Below are 21,813 nucleotides of genomic sequence, written 5' to 3' on the forward strand. Positions count from 1 at the left end.
GAGTACCTGGCAAGCACAAAAAAGAATAAAAGGGGATTATCTTGACAATGAAATGAGTTACTGAATCTAGTGATAATGAAAAGCAGAAGAATTCTAATGCCTTTCTATAGTCCCTGAGGTAGAGGTACGTTTATGATTTTGCAGAAGTAAAATGTAGGCAGGCACAACAGATGGCCTAGAGTCCATGAAACACAATAGCTCCTCGTCCCTGGACTGGGCACCACTATTAATCCCAGGCAGATTCCCTCCTGTTACTCAATAATGAGGTTCAAAGTCGCTACTGATAGCTAGTATTGCCTCTCTTCACCCTGAAATTACTCATGACTACTTATTTTTATATATGAGGCTGGTTCTCTGCACATTCTGGGAAACTATTGAAGCATTCCTCCGAAAGTGGGAGGTCCTAAACTTTAAAATAAAATAAAAACTAGTAAAAACTATTATAATTTTCCCTATAATACTTCATATTATTTCTCTAATATGATGAAAAATAAAACCTAACTATATGAGACCCAACATTTAAATTTCTTTACTGAGATCATTATAATGTGTGAGTAGACAAACTATTTTTAGACAATAATGAACAGTATCAATCCTCAAGAAAGGTAAATTTTATGTTGGTGTGTATGATGTGTGTGTGGGGGGGAGGTTTACACATATGCCACAGCACTTGTGTAGGCCAGAAGACAATTCTGTGGACTTACTTCTAATGTTCTATCTGCACAGAGATTCTGGGGATCAGAATCAAATCATCAGCATGCACAGCCAGTGCCATTACACTGCCTCATCTCACCCGCCCAGAAAACGGTCTACACACACACACACACACACACACACACACACACACACACGCATACACACACACAAGGGGTGGGGGGAATGGGGGAATGAATATGAACATTTAGTATATTTAAAAACTAGTTGATTTTTTTGCTATTTGGACATGCTTATATAGAAGTCATTTATTTTGTTGAAACAATGAGGTCCACATCTTTGATTCTGTGATATACATTTGTTCTCTGATAAAAGGCTATGTCTATAAAAGGCTTATCATTTGTCAAGTACATTTTGTGTCTTAGTGCTGGTGTAGTCTCCAAATCTGCCCAACAGGGATCTTTTAAAACTCAGAGTATAGTAAGTTCAGATAAGTAGAAGATAACTGCTATATTGAATCTCCAGTGTATTCAAGGATGCATGCAAAATGACAGCTTTCTAATGAGCCTCAGAATGGAGCTGTCAGAGCAGTGTCCTGTGCAGTGGGGAACATGATGTACCTGCCCAGCCTTCTAGAGGGGGATGAGCTCACAGCAGGAAGATAACCATCTCTGACTTTTTCTTCTGATTCATCACTGACCTGAACTCTATTTGAACCTTGTTAGACAAAAAACAAACAAAATTCCTGGTCTAAACTATAAAATATAATTAAGCCCCTTTGAAACGATGTGTAAAAGAACATTGCTGCACCCCCACTTATAACCACTACCACCACCACAACCAATAAAGTTAAATCAAGCACTGCCTGTAATGGATTAAAATAATAAATGTCCCTGGATTTCGGTGTTTGAAGTGCTTGAAGAAAACAGGCTTCCAGCAGCCGGGGTAGCTGAATGTGGGAGAGACGTTTATTAACGATGAGTTCAAGGATGTGGCCTGTTTAACATCATTGCTTTCTGTTTACCGTGTGCTGCACAGCTCTTGTATTTTACACAGCCCACGTGTACCCATATATAATAATGGAAAGCCTTTTTGTTTTAGCAAAAGTATTGTTAATTGTATAAATAGGATTCTCTTGGGAAATCCTCATAAGACTGTTTCTTTTATGTAAGAAACTCTTACCATCATTATAATGCCCCGTGTAAATCTACCTTCAAACCTTTTCTCTACCAATATTAGCTTAGTTCTTTCAATCAAATTTAGTTACCAGATTCTGAAGTTAATCTAATTTCTTTGCCAGAATGATTTTGGCCTCAAGTGATATATTTTATCATAGTCCATAATAGTGACACTTGCCTGTCCTATATGATGCCAGGGTGTGGTGAAGCAGTTGCTTTCTGTTTCAATTTCTCTAAATTTGGTTGTATCTGGATTAAAAACAACTGATACAGACTTCACACATGATCACATCAGATCAGTATGTTTTGAGAGAAGAAAGGGGGCCTTTAAGACAACAAAATTGCTATCAGGTGACTCGAAATTCATTGCACAAAAGGTTACTGTGGAAGAAAGGTTCCAGCCCTAGTAATTAAGTGCCAGAGACATTTTCCTAGCAGCCTTCCTGCATCCTAATGATGACATCTGTTAGTCTAGTGGTCTGTGAAATGGGTGTGCTGTAGGTGTCCCAGCCCTGAAACTATGGGAAACTAAAGTGCTACAAAACTAAATGCCAAGTCAACCCTGCTCCATGCAGTGCTTTTGTGAAAGTATTGAGTTCTGCCTGTGCCACAGCAAACTGTCCTCCTGTCCACAGATGTGAGCGGGCTATGTGCTAGAGAGATTACTGGCACAGCAAGCCTGGCAGGACTTGATGAATGGAAATATATGAGATACTCTTTCATACCCTGGCTGGGCCCCTAGACCAGCTATGTTAGTGTAGCACGGTGAGACTGTGCGAGCTGGAGCAGGACAGCATTCATTCACAGTGCTGTTGCTACTTGCAGAATGAAGGAACAGTGCCCTAACTAGGAACAGTTTCTGTAAAGCAGTGCGTAAAGCAGATTGACAGACTCCACGTGCCTGCTACTTACGGGCCTTTTTTAAATCTCCTCTCCCTCTTCAACTGCACTATGCCACTTAAATGCTGAAGCCATCAGTCATTGAATCTTTGAGCTGAAAACATACTTTTTAAATCAAGAACCTCTTTGTCCATTCGTCCCATAAACCTTCTGGCCCAAATATATTGCACTTAATATTTACTAGATAGCAAGATACCAGCCTGATAGAATAGCAGCCACAAATAAAAACTTGAGTGCCTCTACAGCCCTGGGTTCACATTCCTAACTTGTAGGTTATTGGGAGCATTAAAATGATCTCATGGGCAATGAGTACTATGTGTCAGTAAATGTCAGTGGGTCCTGGGATTCAGCCCAGTGAGCTAGCTAGTCTTAATGCCTCGTTGGGTTAAGCCTGAAGAGGTAGACTTTCGCATGACGTTCATATGCAGTCTTCATCCATATGACTGGCTACAGAAGTCACCTAAGCAGACGTGGCAGCACACGCCTGTAAACCCAGCACTTGGAAGATAAGGCAGGAGGATCTGGAGCTCACAGCCAGTGGGGGCTACACAGTGAGACCTTGGCTTCCCAAAACACAGACCCAGCAGAACGTTCCTCATAGAATTAGCTACTGTGTCCATCGAAGAAATTTTACAAGTGTCGTTTACCATCCTTCCTCTCTAGGAAGGCTGTCATTTATTCTTCAGTGTGTGCTCGTATGTGCCAGTCTGCTTTCTTACAACATGTCCATAGGAGCCAATCAGATCTCACTTTCCCGATACACTCCTACAGTGTAAGACAGCAGGCATGGCAGCCGGCTGCAGGAGGGGAGTGAGCTTCCATCACTTTCTAATCTTCTTGCATTTTCATTTTCCAAGAACCAAGAGTTTTGTAACACGTCACAAAACTGTAACTTTCCTAGACTAGGGCAGAGTATGAGCAGCCAAAGTAGAGAGATGTTTCTTCTTTCATGAGAAATTCTCCTTTTATCTTTTCATTTTGTTTGGTTCTTTGTGGTTCTTTTCACATCATGTATCCCAGTCCTCCTTATCTTCCCTTCCTCCATATCCACCTGTGCCTTTGCAACCTTCCTCTCAAAAGAAAACAAAACAGCACCCCACACAAACATACACAAACACCTCACCAAGGATGCTACAGTGTGCCCCACAGTACACCCTTTGCCCAAGCAGCCTCACTTGCAGTGAGTTATTGGTCTGGTTCAAGGCCTCTGGCTTCTGCTACAATTCAATACCAGATCCTCACTGAGACTCCTATCTGATAATCCTGTTGTTACCTCATGTCATGGAGATCCTGCAACTTTAGATCTGAAGGACTGGCCCCTTCACGTGCTCCTGCAGTTCACAAATGAGGTAGTTAGATCCAAAGCCCTGGATCTAAGCCTCAGTGGTAGCTGACTTGGTCAGCCCACCAGCTTTCTTAAGCCCATGCCACCAGGACCAGCTCTCCAGCTCTGCCTAGGCGAGGGTTTGGGCAAGCTCTCCCTTCTGCTGCAGGTGATGAGGGACTGAGCAACTCTCCAGCACCTAAGCCACGGCAGAGCCAGTTCACCCACCTGCTACAGGTGTTGGGAGTGGGGGATGGAGGTGCCAGTTTATACCTGCCACCAGGGCCAGCTCTACTGTGCTGTGCAGGGAGGGGCAGGGACAGCTCTCTCACACTCAACCCGTCAGGCCTAGTTAGCTATCCTGGACCAGTGCACCAGAGCCACCTCTCCCATGCTGCCCAGGTGAGGTGCTCTCCCAATGCAGGCAAGGGATGTGACCAGCTCAACAGGGTGCTCAGACATCACCAGGCTGCAACCCAGACCACTGACATCTGAATGGCCTTCGGTGGCAACACAGGCCACAGCCATCAGCACAGGCCCAGACGTCACCATGACCCCTCCTCACATCCCAACTGTTCCTCACAACTGTAGCTTCCCCAGTTCCATATCTCTCTTCAGCACACTGCTTGGCTTAGCTCGCTCTCCCATCTTCTCTACCACATACTGCTCATCATAGTAGCACCAGGCAGGTGCTTGTGTCTCTTCCACCATCATCCCCAGGGGGGAGGGGATGGCAGGCATTTGGCTATCTCTAAATTCTCCTTTTACATAGAAGGGAGCAAAGAAAAACTTCTTCAAACCTATTTTCCTAGTCTCTGATATTTAGAAGACCAGGCTTGGATTAAAGCCAGGATCCAGTCTTATTCTCTAAATTGGACTGAGTAAGAGGTCTTGGTGACTGAAGTTCTCCCTACAAGAAATTAAAAGGTATCTTGGAAAAGGGCCACCAAGTGAAGTGTCATTTTCTGCTCTTTGTTCTGGGCATGGTCACCCTCTGTTCACTGAACAGTGGATATAGTCCCTTGTGGTATTGCATTACTTTATTGTGTATTTTTCTTATATTAATAGGCATAAAATGTTTATATAAGCTTATTGCAAAATTGAGTATAAGTAGGATCCAATCAGTTTGCACATTCTGTTTGAGGATGGAAAACAAGGTGGTTTTGGTTTTATACAACCAAGTGCTATATTTTATGTGCTTCACAATAATTTGAAGGAACATGAAATGGAAAGATTTTGGTTTTAGGGGATCTTAGTCATATTTTTGTGGATTATATTTAAAAGATTTTTTTCTTCCTTTTTGAGACATTCTGATGTTTCCCTGTTATGCTAATTTGCTTCTGGATGTTTCTAACATATGCTTGCTGATTTTTAGTGGCTGAAGATTACGTCCAGCTGGATTACAAACAAACAAACAAACAAACAAAACCTGGCTCTGCTCACTCGCCCCTGTGGTCATTGAGTAGTCTGGCAATAGGGTTCAGGAGCTCAGTTTAAGTTGTCCTTTGTGTAGATGGTGTGTGGAAAGGAGGGCTGTTACATGGGGGAGCTAGTCATCCTGATGCCCACAGGCTGGCTGTGCTTCTAAATGTTTTTCAAAACAAATGGCTTGCATTTATTGGTCCTCTAAAGGAGGAGTTTAAAGGTCATAAGACTGCTTGTTCCTTGAATGCAGTTTTTATGCTCACTAAAAAGTATGTCAATCTGCAAACAAAACAGGAACACTTGCCCCTCTGGATCCAAAATTTCTAGGCCACCAGAACCTAGGGTTGTGGGGACAGGAAACAGAAACTTACCTAGAGGGTCATTAGGAGTAATAGTGAGTGGAACTATCCCCTGTTCCACCCCTTGATTCCTGGACCCATGGGTCCTGGCTATGGGAAAAACTGTACCATATGTCAGATGCTGATTCAAAGCATATACTGTCTTCTGAAGAACTCTGCCCCAACCCTCCATGCTGCTGCCACCTAATTGGTGTTCTAACTGTGTCTTCAAAAGGCCATTCCATATTTCTATCAGACCAGCTGCTTCAGGGTGGTGGGGAACATGGTAAGACCAGTGGATTCCATGATCGTGGGCCCGCTGTCACACTTCCCTGGCTGTGAAATGAGTTTCTTGGTCAGAAGCAATACTATGTGGAATACCATGATGGTGGATAAGGCATTCTGTAAGTCCAGGGATGGTAGTTTTGGCAGAAGCGTTATGTGCAGGAAAGGCAAATCCATAAACAGGGTAAGTATTTATTCTAGTAAGAACAAAACGTCCTCTCCATGGAGAAAATGGTCCAATGTAGACAACCTGCCACCAAGAATGGTACCATATCTGAGGCTCAGTGTTAGTTCACAGCAGCTGTAGCCAGGTCAGCCTTGGTGAGTGGAAGTCCATGATGTTGAGCGCAAGCATAACCTCCATCTTGGCCACCAGGGCCACTTTGTTCATGTACCTATTGAGCATTGACAGGGATGGCTGGGGAAAGAGGTTGGCTGTCCATAGAATAGATCATCTTATCCACTTGATTATTGAACTCCTCCTCAGCTGAAGAAACTTTTTGGCGAGCATTTATATGAGACACAAATATCTTCATGGCCTTTGCCCATTTGGAGAGATCTGTCTACAAACTTCTTTCCCAGATGTCTTTCTTACCAATTTTCCAATCATGATCTTTCCAAGGCCTTGACCATCCAGCCAATCCATTGACTACAGCCCATGAATCAGTGAATAATTATAAATCTGGCCATTTATTTGTTCAAACAAACTGTAATGTTATGTGTACTGCCCAAAGTTCTGCCCACTGTGAAGGTTTTCTTTCACCTGTATCTTTCAGAGTTGTCCTGGAAAGGGGTTGTAATACATCTGCCCACTTCTGAGTGGTGCCTGCATAACGTGCATAGCTGCCAGTAAACTAGGTCCTAGTCTTGTCTTCCTCAGTCAGCTGATCATAGGGAACACCCCATGAGGCTATAGTTGGGTGATCACCAAGAGCAGCAGCAGTGGAGTGGAGTCAACCAGAGCCTAGAGTGCTGCAGAGGGCAGAGGTGGAGATGTGACCCAAGCCCTTTGGAGGAGCCCAGAAGACCATGAGTGGATCCTAGACTACTGGAACAAGAAGCTGTGAAGTTGAAGTTGCCCTGGAGACCCCAAGATGTTTCAGATGCCAGAGCCATGGGCTGTCTGCTGAGGAAAGCTGCTAACAGGGAGTGGAACCAGCCCAGGAGAGAGAAGTGTGTTGGAGTCAACAGAGATGAAAAATAAGTTGAAAATGCAGAGTTTGAAGTTTGTCCGGCTGGTTTCCTGTCTTGCTTTGGGGATTATAGTTACCTGATTGGATGAATCTCAGGAGACTTTGAACTTTGGACTTTTAACATTGTTGCTACTGCTATAGACCATGGGGCTTTAGAAGTTGGACTAAATATATTTTTTAAATTATGCTATGGCTAGGTATGGCCCCCTAGACTCATGAACAAGCCTATGGGGGCCAGAGAGTAGAATGTGATGGTTTATATATGCTTGGTCCAGGGAGTGGCACTATTAGGAAGTGTAGCCTTGTTAGAGTAGCTGCCTGGAAGTCAGTATTTTCCTAGCAGCCTCAGCTCCTCCTGCACCATGCCTGCCTGGACACTGCCATGCCCCCACCTTGATGATGATGGATTGAACCTCTGAACCTGTAAGCCATCTGGTTAAATGTTAAATGTTGTCCTTTATAAGAGTTGCCTTGGGCATGGTGTCTGTTTGCAGCGGTAAAACCCTAACTAAGACAGTTTTCTAAAACAAATGAAAAATATAAACACAATTTTGAAAGAGGTAGATCAGTTGAAAACATGCACAGACAAGCACTCTTGAAGAGAGAGGAGACAGAAGTTACACACTTGATCAGAGTGACCTAGTCACATGGTTACTGAAGGCAGCATTGGATCTTGGAACAGGAAAAGAGTTATTAGAGAAACCAGTGAGATTCTTAGAATGTCTGTTGCCACACCACTATCAGTGTGCTTGTTCCGACTATACCCTGGGTTCAGAGACATTAGGTGAAGGACATAACTTTACTGGAAGTCTGAATTTCAGAACGTGAAGTTTTAGAAATGGCTTGGTCAGTGGGATGAGGTGGTTTATGCCTTTAGTTTCCGTGCTTAGGAGGCAGAGGTGTGTGGGTTTCTATGAGTTCAAGGCCAGCCTGGTCCACTTAGTTTCTGGCCAGCTAACATCTACCTAGTGAGACTTTGTCACAAATCTAACAAAATAAGAAGGCTAGGTCTCTAGTTAAAGAAGTAATTTTAATAACATTTATTATTTTAAAGGTTATAATAATTTCATATCTTTCAGTTGAGAAATATTTTTAATTTTAAAAAATAATTTCTTCTAACATTTGAAAATTTAGGGAATAAATTATAATTTCCATTGTGGACATGGTGTCCAACAGTGCAGAAGTCCACCTTAACTTACCTTTTCTTAAGTGGCGGGTCCATGGGTGTGCTTCATTCTAGCCTGAGAAAGCCCTTCAGTGTGTTCTCTAATGACTAAAGCCAGAATGGAGGGAGGCTGCTGCAGAGACTGCTTCCTTAGGACAGAAGAAAGGGGAGGAGCACAGATATCCCTGCCGTGAGTCCTGTCACCACATGGTAGCTTTTAAAAACATGTGACAGATACACTGTTATAAATTCACTGGCAGATACTTGTGGGTAAACCTGTCTGTGCTGTCACAGACAACCAGGTCCCTTACTGGGGAGCAGTCATGGTGGGTTGATGTGTTATTAGTGCGGCAGGGCAGGTAGGGAAGACTCATGGCAATGGATTGAGTTAGTCCTCTAAGTCTCAAAAGTGAACCACACCTAACCTTTTAGGTATATGACCAGAAAAAAAAAAAAAAAGAAAGGTGATGAAAAAAGGACCAGGCATGCATGTATTCGTGGGGCGTGCATTTTCCTGGTGCGTTTTGGCATGCCTCTTTCTAGGCTCTAGTAACACGATCCTAGTAATTTCTTCATCATTTTATTCATCTATGTATTTGTATTTTCTTGGAAGTCACTCAAGTGTTTATTGTTATCATCTTGGCGTTCACTGAAGTGTTTCTTTGTTTTTTTTTAACTCTCTGGAATAGAGGATAGAGTTTATCATTGTTGTTCTAAATTCTGTGTCCAGGTGTTCATCTAAGTACTTCTACTCACACAGCACTTCTGTAGGATTAGTGAGTTTCAAGGGAGACATGCGAGGTTGTCCGTTCACATGGTTTCTGCTGTTTTATCCGGCATGTGGTCCTGCACCTGTTGTGATAATATGGCTTTCCTCAGACTGAGGAGCTGTAGAAGCCAAGTTAGGCTGAGTACAGCTAGGGATGAGCTGATCGATGGTCTGGACCTAGGCCTATGAGTGTGAAGATGCCCGCATGCAGCAGTGGGGTGGATAGAGAGCAGATGAGAGAGGAAAGAAGCTACTTTCCAAGCAAAGGTAACTGGGAACTAGGCTTGTGGGTCTGGTGATGGAGGGTAAGAAGAAATGACTTCCCCACTTGCTTGGCAAAGGTGGGCTCAGGAATAAAGGTTTGTTCAAGGGCAGACAGTCTGATACTTGCTTGTGAGTTTTCACATGGTAGAGTGTTTGAAACCATGGTATTAATTCTCAGTGCCATTTCTCTGCTTAAATAAGTCAGTGTTAGTAAGGCGAATAAGACACAAGCAAGCGCAAACTGTAAATGATTAGGAAAATCAGAGCAGAAAAGAGGACAAGGCTCTGGGGGAAGTTTAGGAGACCAGACAGAGGACAGATGAACAGCAACATTCTAAATCAAAATATAAGAATTGATAGGACATAAAGTGGGTTTTTATAATGCAAGAACAAAAGCGTTTATAAGCTAACAAGGAAGTGTTTGTGTTCCCCAGCACTTCATTTGCCTGGCACTACATTATCTTGTTGGTTGACTCTAACCTCCTAGTACTTAGAGAACTCAGAGCCCCGGTGATCTGCTGTAAAAAAAATTCTAAATGAGTTCTTTTTCTTGTCGTACTAAATGTATGGTAGGTAACTAGTAAATAGTTCAATAATGAATGTCCAAAGTCCTAATGAATAGATAACAGGAGAGTGGCCCTTGTCTGAGTTAGACTTGGCTATATGGACACTGTCAAAACAACCAAGTTACCATATAGCCTTGGAAACCAAGTCAGGTTCACTAAAGTTGGCATGAAAAGAAGATTGACACTCAACCTTTCAAAATCCAGCTGTCTAGAAGACATGTATCAGATGCTGTGGAGACAGATTTGTCTTTAAAATGCTCTATGAGAACCTGAGGACCCAGATTTGATTGCCCAGCACTTGCATTAAAAAGTTGATGTGGTGGTAATTTGTAATTCCAGTGCTGGGGAAATAGAGGCCAGAGTATTCCTGGGGCTTAGTAGCCAGCCAAACTAGCCTGTTTGGAGAGCTACAATTCCCAGAAAGAGGCACTGTCCCAAAAACAAAGGTAGAAGGACATCTGACCTTCCCATGCAAATGCACACATCAACATGTGTATGCACACACACGCACCACACACACACACACACACACACACACACACACACACACACACACACACCAGCAAACACACATATACTAGCACTAGATCTATGTTATAATGAGGTACCTAAAGGCCTGGAGGCTTAGCCAATGAACTTTCCTTCCCAGACACTCCTCCTTGCAAAAGTATTTAATCTCAGACCCACCATAAGAAATGGGGTATGATTTTACTCATCCACTTTCCTCCATGACAATAAATGTCTTAAAATTGTCTTCTCATGGGGATTCGCTATGGGTAGTTATGGAGAAGGCCTTTGCCTACAGAGCCACCGTCTAATCTCCAGTAGAAGGCCCCCCTGCACTCCCAGCCATGACTGCCAAACCAAGCTCAAGCTCAAGCCCGCCAAAGACTCTCCCCTGCGGGACCACCTGGAGCCCCCCTCTTTTACCCCTAGGCCCCAGGCTACATCCAGCCCCAGCCTCCACCTTGTTCTCAGCAATTCAGCAGCTCCCAGTGGTGCCTGGATGCCCAAGAGCCTGAGAACCAATGGCCCTGGCCTGCTTGCAGACTTGGGAACCCCTTCTGTACCAGGAACCTCACTCAGACTGTGCTTCCCCATCCCGGTGAAGTGTCCTGTGGCTTCCCTACAGCCTGACACATGTGGTCAACTTCCAGTGTTCTACTCCCCAGTGGTCATGCCTGTGGTGGAGCAGACGCAGGACCCCAATAACCCTACAGAGGTAGATCAAAAACACTAACTTAAAGGTATAATTTCCAGTGAATATAGTTCGTTTAATTTAAGCCACAAATAATAATACTGAATTTTGATTCATAAAGTGAGTATTTAGGGTTCCATATTAGTACAAAAAAAACTCACGGTAATTGTAAAAATTAAGTTTCAGCAGTACATGTTTGATAAAAAGATTTAATTGATTTCTCAACATGGTAACTTTTTACCATGCTATAGCCCAGACACATGTGGCTCTCATGCCTTCCATGGAGGATCTAAAGATGTGTATCTTATTTCCACAGAAAGTACGAACAACATATGAAATTTTCAATTCTCCACAGAACTGTAAAGTCATTATGGGTGCTGTACTTTGAAAAGGCATGGTTGGGGATTTAGCTCAGTGGTAGAGCGCTTGCCTAGCAAGCACAAGGCCCTGGGTTCGGTCCCCAGCTCAAAAAAAAAAAAGAAAAGGCATACACCCTGGATCTAAGGTGTTTCCTAATCTTTCATCTTTTTGCAGGATCAAATAGCATTAGGAAAATAATCCCTATGTATTATGCCTCTGGCCTGGTGAAATTCAATTTTCATAATGACAATTTAGAATATGAGTTTCTTGGGAGCAAAATGAACTGGCCCCTTGCTCTGTGCTCTTGAGTTTCTTGAAGTCTGCTGTAGTCTTTGTGGAAAGGTTTTCATCAACGCTCCCACTCCAAGTTCAAAAGGAAACCTACATTTTAAAGTGTATTCCTTTTCTGGGTGTGTTTACTTTGAACTATAGCATACACTGTTCCTCATAAATCTAACCTGCCACTATCTGTTCTAAGACTTTATAAACCCCAAGTGGTTATGATGTGTGAAGTTTGGATTAAAGTTTTTAGGAAGCATATGTTAGGTATTTTGATTGTTTTGAATTTTAACATGGGCCAACCCAAACCTTAAGTGTCTAGCAAAGTAATATACTGTACTCTGTTGCTGTAAGAAATCATAGAAAATTGCCCAATCACATCATGCTAATAATGGACAAGTGAAGCAGCCACTCTTATCCTTAGTGTCCGTGTTGGAAAAACTTGCACAATTTAATGAAAATGTCTTCGCTCATAAAACCTAAAGTGCTCACACATGGAAAAAGTCATGTTTTGACAAATAGCACTTTCTTAGGAATGTGAATGTCTACCTGCTTCATAACTAGAATTCTATAGTAATGGCATGAAACTGGCGGAAAGCCAACTGGGAAGACCTGGAAAGGAGGACTCAGCATTGTTTAAAGTCCCACCTAGTCCTTCCCTGACCTGTGTGTGTGAGGGAATAATTACACTGTGCACTGTTTCCACGTCTCTCCTTCAGGTGCAAGCCTTGGATCATCATTCCTCCTCAACATTAGTGATGCTCTCCTTAAAACAAGCCTCAAGGAGAGAAGTCGGATTCTCATAGGACCATTTTCTGCTGCTGTCAATCTGGAAGCTAAATGGTGTAAACACAGTGGTAATCCAGGGCCACAACAGTCCATACCAAAAATATCCATGGATTTAAGAGGTGGTCTGCTACAGGTCTGTGTTTTCCCGTGCACTTTTAACTACCCTGTGTTTTGTTTTGTTTTGAAGTACTTCACTAAAATTTAATTTTTGAGTATGGTGCCTCTTTAACTTTAACAGTGCTATTGAAGAGTGAGTCCTATACAGTTCAATTTACCTGTTTTGACAGCATGTTCAATGGGTCAGGTTTAGTTATAATTGTTGTTTGTATATTAACGGCTTGTGATCCTCATCACCATGGTCAATTTTAGAGCAGTTTCTTACCGTTCATTCATCAGCTGAAGAAGTCTTTCCACTTTGAACTATTCTACTTTGAACTGAACAGGTAATGTTTCTGTGACCATCTGCAGACAAGTTTTTCCATGGACACCCGTTTTTGTTTCCTTTGGCTATATACTGGCAGGGGAAATGCTAGTTGGACATTTTGAATGGTGGGGTCTTGTCATTATAGAGTAGTCAGCATGCATCAAGCAGTGTTGTAGAAAGTCTATCATGGTCACAGGAATTTCCAGCCTCTTACAGTGTGCTTATTCGTGGTGTATGTGAGCATCTGTCCTGTCTCTCAATAGCACATGGGTAGGTACCTGTCAACTTCATCTTCACGCGCCTTCATGTACCAGGATTCACACTGTTATAAAACTGGAGTTTATCAGTAAAGGGAGTGTATTAAGCGGAAATGTCTTAAACTCATCAAAAAGTTATAATTTTTCAACTCACTTCTTTTACTGACATGATTCACAATTTGGGGACATTCCCAAGAAAGTATTTTGTGGCTTTGAAAAGGCTTTTGTGCAACTTCATATTGAATTTTAACTGTACTATATTTTTCTGAGGCAAAAAGTAAACATTAAGAACAGTTATAAGAGAAAAACAAAGTTTATCCTCTGTATTCTAGCAACTTGACACTAATTATTGTGCCTCACTGGTCAAGATAGCTTTACAGCTCTATCCTTGGCTCTCAGACTCATCAGATGCTAAACACTGGATTGTCAGGGTGGAGTTGTACGTTGACAGTGTCACTAAACACAGACTCTGGGAGCCTTCTAAATTCAAGTCCGTTGGTCAGCTTCCTTTTCTCTTGCTAGAAAGCAGCCATATGGCCAGGACTATTCAGTTTCATGACAAAGGGAAGAAGCTATTCCATGGGGCTGTTAGTATCATTTGATTAATATTTGACCTAGAGAAGCTGTGTTTCCTAATTTTGCCCTTTAAGACTTTAAGAATGTTTCTTTTTGCCTTGCTAAATGAATTCACAAATAGTACTATACAGCAATATAATATCTATCACCATTAATCTATAGCTTAAAATTTGTTATCCATACAATATGTAATTTTTGACTGTTGTTTATTTATTCAAGCATTAGAATTCCAAACAATAAATTATTAATTCTTAGAAACTATAGTTTATTATCAGTAATTAAACTGAGCATGATTATAGTCTCATATTAATTCAAACATGACAACATGGTACATAATTATCCTCAAGGGATGTTTTTATTTAAACACTGTTAACTTTTTCACACCCTTTTGAAGGTTTTCTGGGGTCAAGAACATTTGAATTGCTTGGCTCTTCTCCATGAATTATTCGATGGTTATCTTAAGGAGGAAGGCAAGTCTGAAATGCCAGTTCCTGAATCAGCACCCCAAACACCATCTCCTATGGAAAAGGCTCAAGCTTTTAAGACTGAACAAAGTTCAGATGACCTGCGGACAGGCATCTTTCAGTACATACAGGATGCAGGTAAGTGTCAGCTGCAGGAGCGACAGTGCTGGTGCCCAGCTGTACTTTGAAATGAGTGCAGTAAATAGCGCCATGGAGCCCTTGACAGCACCTTCGCCCCACTACAGTAGGGAAGACATATATACCAATCATTCCCTAAAACGTACTTTCCCCATCGCAAATCCTATTTAAACTGACCAGTTAGTTTCTTTGTGTGGTTTTCTTTTATTCTCTCTCTGAGAAACCAACATGTTCCTTCTTAAAAACTTAACAATTTGTTTTTATTTGGCAGAACCTTTGAAACTCCCTGGTATGAATGAAGTATTGTTTTATAATGAAACAGAAGAGAGTCCCGGGATGATGCTGTGGAGGTACCCAGAGCCTCGAGTGCTCACCCTCATACGGATAACTCCCGTGCCTTTCAACACCACAGAGGATCCAGATATTAGCACAGCAGACCTGGGCGACGTGCTGCAGGTGTGTAGAGGCTGGGTTTGTCTTTTCCAAAGTAAAAGCATTATGAGGAAATGCTTAGAGCATACCTCTTACATCAGTCATAGCAAAGATAGGTACATTACTTGTGTACTGTATTTATATATGCATGTGTAGGAAGGAGAACTGTAGCATTTCCAGGGGCCCAGGCAGCATGCAGGAAGCTTGGTGATTGTCAGCAGCCAGAGTCAGTATCAGGTCATGTAATGTTTCTAACTTAATAAAAATATAAGGAACCAAGATATGAGCAAAGTTCAAAGTCAAAGAGGCGCTAGGGAACAAGACAGTGCTTCAGATTCTGGAAGCTGACGAGAGCTTGCTCTAGAATTCACATTATGGTTAAAGGAACCAGGCTGGAGAAGCAGAGAGAAGCCCTTATGCCAAGCTCCTGAAGTGCTGGAGCTGTCCTCATGGTCTGTCTGTGAGGACCAGAGTTTAACTTGGGGCTGGGAGTGGGTCTCATTGATAGAAACAACTCGTAAGTTGCAATCTTAGAATCATATAAGCTGTCTTATTTCCTTGGAGAAGTTGAGAACAGGAAATTTGTAGATTGGCCATAGCTCAGATCAACTTGGATTTCATCGTTTGTATATAAAATGCCAAACCTAGAGTTGCTCTTAGGGATCAGAGAGCAACTGAGACAGGCTCGCGTATGTGTCAGAGCCTCACTCTAGCACTGAGGGAGAGGAGTCTCCCTACTTCCTGTTCCCACAGTTGTTTTATTGCAGTGGTCTCAAAGTCTGTGCTGGACGCTCAGGGATGTTAAATGGCTGGTCCTAGATGGAAGGAATGTATGAAACAGGGGCTCTTGGTCAGTTCAGTGCAAGTAGTGTGCGCTTTGAAGTCTCTTCTCCTGGCTGTTTGAATTACCAACTCAGTTTCCTTTGGTAAACTTCTGATCTGTAGCTTCTATTTCCTTGTCTAAAAGTAATGATATATACCAATTATTTACAATAAATAGGACATTATAGCTAATATTCTTAAGTAAATGTCTTTGCACATAGTGAGGTCTTAAATACTCATTCCCCCTCTCTCCTCATTTCACACAAATCCCTCGAGAGTATTAAGAGACTACTCAGTGTCATTGTAGCCTCTTCTCCCGTCCAGCCTAGCCTTCTCACACCCTCTGGGAACAGATGGATTGTACAGTTCCCTGAGGGAAACCTCCATGACTCTGTTACCTGCTGTGCCTGCATGAAGCCTGTTAGGCCCTGGACTGGGAGCATGCCTGCTCGGTGAACGAGCCTCCTCAGTATTCCCCAAACCAGCCTTAACTACCCACTTTCCCTTGTCTAGTTTGATTTCTGTTGTGACAAACACCATGACCAAAGCAGACTGGGGGCAGAACGGGTTTATTTCAGTTTACACTTCTAGGTCACGGCCTACCCCTGGAGGAAGTCAGGATAGGAACTCAAGCAGAAGCCACAGAGGACTAGTGTTTACTAGCTTTCTCTCCTGGCTTGTGATCTGCTTGCTTCTTAATCCAGCCTTCCTAGATCAATTAACAATCACTAAAATGCTCCTGAGACATGCCTACAGGCCAACCTGATCTGTGTAACTCCTCACTTGGTTCCCTCTACCCTCCTGGCTCTATAATTTGTGTCAAGTTGATAATAAAAATAAAATAATAAAATAAAACAAGCCCGCATGCCTTGAATTTCTCCTCTCCTAGAAACTGAAATCCTGTCTACTCTTAGAACAGTGTGTCTAAATGTGCTGTCCTCCTCCTGAAATCCTGGAGCGTTCATGCCACTACTGTGCTGCTGCTGCTGCTGCTGCTGCTGCTGCTGCTGCTGCTGCTGCTGCTGCTGCTGCTGCTGCTGTTCATTTTATTCATTCATTGCCTTCTAATCCTGTCCCTTCTCAGATTGTGTATCTCAAGGAGTGGGCCGTATCTAGCTTACCACTCTGTTCCCCATAGTAGCCAGTGCAACAGAGTTGCTCAAAAATTGTTAGTGTAGATCCATAGATGCAGTTCCTGCTGCCTGCTGTGCAGGGGTGCTGCGTGCATTGACACTGTGGTGGTAAAGTGTACACACTGACGTCTGAAGGAAGCTGTGTCAGCATGGAGCATGCTGTGCTTCCGTGGCATGTGACATGAACTCACTATACACCACAGGCTCTTGGTGAGCTCATTCAGTACTTGGCCAAGACCATTTTCCCTAACAGAGGCTATTTCCTGAACACCAGAACAAGGCTATCTGTTGGCCTTATTCCTAAAAACAGAATTGAGTTTTGATTACTTTTCCTTCATGGCCATTAGTTCACTAAAACTTAAGCTTCTGACTCTTCCAATTTATAGGCTAGCATACCACCATGATATACCATCACTATTAATGAGATATATAAAGAAATTCTTCATATCTTATTTTGGAATCCTAAAGGAAGATATAAGAAAATGATAATATTCATCTAACCATAGGTTCTAACTAAAAACCTGAGCTCATAATAACCATAATGAACTTATTTTGTGTCCATTTATAATTTTATTACGTAAATTTTAAGGTTATAATACTGACATGTCATCAAAAGTAGGATCTGTCAAGTGAACTAAGATGAAAACGTAGATGGTATAATCAGTAAGAACTGGGGTTGGGTCCTGCCACAGCCTGGAATGAGTGTGGAGGGCTGTGTTGTAAACGGACTCAAGTATAAGAACTTTCTGTTAATGTGGTTGTGTCTGGCAGTTCTCAGGTTTTCCTCTCCCTCACGCTACTGAATCTGTTAAGGATTCTGCTTTACAAAGTCTACCTCCAAGAGTTCCCAATGTATTTTTTTTTTCGAGATAGGGTCTTGCTGTTCAGCCTTGGTTAACCTGGTATTTGCTCTGTGTATAAACCACAGTGGGCTTGAACTCAGTGAGCTCCACCTGTCCCTACCTTTAATCCCAGCACTTGGGAGGCAGAGGAGGTGGATTTCTTGATCCAGTTTGAGGACAGCCAGAGCTACACAGAGAAACCCTGTCTTGAAAAACAAAACAAACAAAGAAAAAGTAATAAAACACAACCTAGGCTTAAAGAATACCACCACACATGGATGGATATTTTAATTTTCATATAGGTCTATTATGTTATTTTTATGTGAGGGGATAATATTTAGTTTGGCTGATTGTTATACACAGCATATTAATGAGAAAACAAGAATACAGTATTGATAGAACAAGAACTAACTTTAAAATGTCTTTTTAATTATGTCTGTGGGTGTATATATTTGAACGCTGGTACCAGCAGAGGCCAGAGACATCACAGCTCTTGGAGCTGGATGTCAGTCACTTGTAATCTGCCTGGTGTGGGTATCGTGAGTGAGCTCATCACCTCTGGAAGAAAAGCAGGTGCTAACCACTGAGCTAGCTAGCGCTCTCTCTCTCTCTCTCTCTATCTCTCTCTCTCTCTCTCTCTCTCTCTCTCTCTCTCTCTCTCTCTCTCTTGAACTTAGTGAGCTCTCTCTCCGGCTAGCCCCCTTGAGTAAACTATCTTTAACCAAGAAAGTGCTTTGACAGTTTATTAGTAACACATTTATTTCCCCCTCTGAAATTTGCCCTTCAGATGTCAAGAATTCCCAAATTGAATGATTTTTCTTCCTTCGTGAAATCTTCAGTTAATTTGTAATGCTTTTGAGAACAGAAATCGTGTTTAAAAATTCTTAAAGGAATCTGTACAGGAGATAGGCAGAAACAAGGCAGGGCTGGAGAGATGACTCCGTGGTTAAGACCACTCACTGTCTGCTCTTCCAAAGGTCACGAGTTCAATCCCCAGCAACCACATGTTGGGTTCATAACCATCTGATGCCCTCTTCTCGCCTCTTCTCCTGTGTCAGCAACAGTATGCTCATATACATTTAATAAATAAATCTTAAAAAAAAAGAATAAGAAACAAGGCAAAGTCAGTGGTGTTGTTCATTTATTCTGATGGAGAAAAAGAATCTTATGCCAAAGAAGTCACTTATGCTCAGTTCTTTTCATTTATGAACTTTAAAATTCAGGAAGTTGGTTTTTCTTTTTCTTTTTTTGTTGTCTTTTTGGAAGATCCATTTTTAATTATGTGTATATGTGTGTATCTGCATGTGGGAACGTGCACATGTGAGTGCAGGTATCTAAGGAGGCCAGAAGACGGTATCAGGTCCCCTGGACCTGGAGTAACAGCCAGTAGTCAGCCATCCAATAAAGGTACTAGGAACTGAGGCAGTACTCTGAAGAGCAGGTAAGTACTCTGAGCTGCTGAGCCTTCTCTGTAATCCCAGAAAAATTAGTTTTCAATGTAACACGAATATAACTGTAAAAATCAAAGTGAAGCCACTTTGAATAGATAGCAAAATAACTTAGGATTGGGCATCATCTTCCTTTGGGAGAATGGCTAGCATGGAGGATAGGAACCCAGGGAGTGCCTTTGAGGAAGGGCCATCCTCAAAGAGGGCTCTAGAAGGACTCCTCCCTAAAAAGGAACAAAGAACGGAAAAAAAAAAAAAACAGAAACAATAGAATATTTTTGCTATGTTTTTTTCTAGATTCTCCTCTTGCTCCTGCCATGATGATTCATGCCACTTTAATCCCTTCTCTCTCTCCCCTGCCATCCAAGATACATATGATGTCATTCCTTATCACAGTTACTTTAAAGTTAGCACTTCCCTTGGCCAGTACAACAGCTCTGTGGCACAGCGGTGTGTGCCACATAAGCTCACTTTGCATGTCATGTTTGGCCTCTTTTTTTTTTTTTTTTTTTTTTTTTTTTGTGCTTATATCTTTTTTTTGTGTGTGTGTGCTTATATCTTTTTTTTTTATTAACTTGAGTATTTCTTTTTTTTTTTTTCCTTTTGTATATTTCTTATATTTGGTATTTACTGAGTCCTAATGCAGAAACCAGTGGTTCATTATACTTTTGTTCTCTTTCTTTTTTGTCTTATGCCTCTAAGACATATTTCCATGTTTTTCTACTTGTTTTTTTTTTTTTTATTAACTTGAGTATTTCTTATATACATTTCGAGTGTTATTCCCTTTCCCGGTTTCCGGGCAAACATCCCCCTCCCCCCTCCCCTTCCTTATGGGTGTTCCCCTCCCAACCCTCCCCCCATTGCCGCCCTCCCCCCATAGACTAGTTCACTGGGGGTTCAGTCTTAGCAGGACCCAGGGCTTCCCCTTCCACTGGTGCTCTTACTAGGATATTCATTGCTACCTATGGGGTCAGAGTCCAGGGTCAGTCCATGTATAGTATTTAGGTAGTGGCTTAGTCCCTGGAAGCTCTGGTTGCTTGGCATTGTTGTACTTTTGGGGTCTGGAGCCCCTTCAAGCTCTTCCAGTTCTTTCTCTGATTCCTTCAATAGGGGACCTATTCTCAGTTCAGTGGTTTGCTGCTGGCATTCGCCTCTATATTTGCTGTATTCTGTCTGTGTCTCTCAGGAGCGATCTACATCCGGCTCCTGTCAGTCTGCACTTCTTTGCTTCATCCATCTTGTCTAATTGGGTGGCTGTATATGTATGGGCCACATGTGGGGCAGGCTCTGAATGGGTGTTCCTTCAGTCTCTGTTTTAATCTTTGCCTCTCCCTTCCCTGCCAAGGGTATTCTTTTTCCTCATTTAAAGAAGGAGTGAAGCATTCACATTTTGATCATCCGTCTTGAGTTTCGTTTGTTCTAGGGATCTAGGGTAATTCAAGCATTTGGGCTAATAGCCACTTATCAATGAGTGCATACCATGTATGTCTTTCTGTGATTGGGTTAGCTCACTCAGGATGATATTTTCCAGTTCCAACCATTTGCCTACGAATTTCATAAACTCGTTGTTTTTGATAGCTGAGTAATATTCCATTGTGTAGATGTACCACATTTTCTGTATCCATTCCTCTGTTGAAGGGCATCTGGGTTCTTTCCAGCTTCTGGCTATTATAAATAAGGCTGCGATGAACATAGTGGAGCACGTGTCTTTTTTATATGTTGAGACATCTTTTGGGTATATGCCCAAGAGAGGTATAGCTGGATCATCAGGCAGTTCAATGTCCAATTTTCTGAGGAACCTCCAGACTGATTTCCAGAATGGTTTTACCAGTCTGCAATCCCACCAACAATGGAGGAGTGTTCCTCTTTCTCCACATCCTCGCCAGCATCTGCTGTCACCTGAGTTTTTGATCTTAGCCAATCGCACTGGTGTGAGGTGAAATCTCAGGGTTGTTTTGATTTGCATTTCCCTTATGACTAAAGATGTTGAACATTTCTTTAGGTGTTTCTCAGCCATTCGGCATTCCTCAGCTGTGAATTCTTTGTTTAGCTCTGAACCCCATTTTTTAATAGGGTTATTTGTTTCCCTGCGGTCTAACTTCTTGAGTTCTTTGTATATTTTGGAAATAAGGCCTCTATCTGTTGTAGGATTGGTAAAGATCTTTTCCCAATCTGTTGGTTGCCGTTTTGTCCTAACCACAGTGTCCTTTGCCTTACAGAAGCTTTGCAGTTTTATGAGATCCCATTTGTCGATTCTTGATCTTAGAGCATAAGCCATTGGTGTTTTGTTCAGGAAATTTTTTCCAGTGCCCATGTGTTCCAGATGCTTCCCTAGTTTTTCTTCTATTAGTTTGAGTGTGTCTGGTTTGATGTGGAGGTCCTTGATCCACTTGGACTTAAGCTTTGTACAGGGTGATAAGGATGGATCGATCTGCATTCTTCTACATGTTGCCCTCCAGTTGAACCAGCACCATTTGCTGAAAATACTATCTTTTTTCCATTGGATGGTTTTGGCTCCTTTGTCAAAAATCAAGTGACCATAGGTGTGTGGGTTCATTTCTGGGTCTTCAATTCTATTCCATTGGTCTAT

General features: G+C 42.2%; 1 protein-coding gene across 12 annotated transcripts in view; it reads left to right on the forward strand.

Moving 5' to 3' along the window:
- Positions 1-21,813, forward strand: part of Vps13b (vacuolar protein sorting 13 homolog B) — a 576,579-nt gene that overhangs the window by 410,263 nt on the left and 144,503 nt on the right. For all 12 annotated transcript variants that reach the window (XM_039079215.2, XM_039079218.2, XM_039079219.2 and 9 more), the window contains 3 exons: positions 12,618-12,820; positions 14,339-14,546; positions 14,818-15,002. In XM_039079215.2, coding sequence (XP_038935143.1) covers positions 12,618-12,820; positions 14,339-14,546; positions 14,818-15,002 — 596 coding nt within the window. The remainder of the gene's footprint in view (positions 1-12,617; positions 12,821-14,338; positions 14,547-14,817; positions 15,003-21,813) is intronic.

Source organism: Rattus norvegicus, chromosome 7, assembly GCF_036323735.1.
Source record: "Rattus norvegicus strain BN/NHsdMcwi chromosome 7, GRCr8, whole genome shotgun sequence".
NCBI classification, from domain to species: domain Eukaryota; kingdom Metazoa; phylum Chordata; class Mammalia; order Rodentia; family Muridae; genus Rattus; species Rattus norvegicus.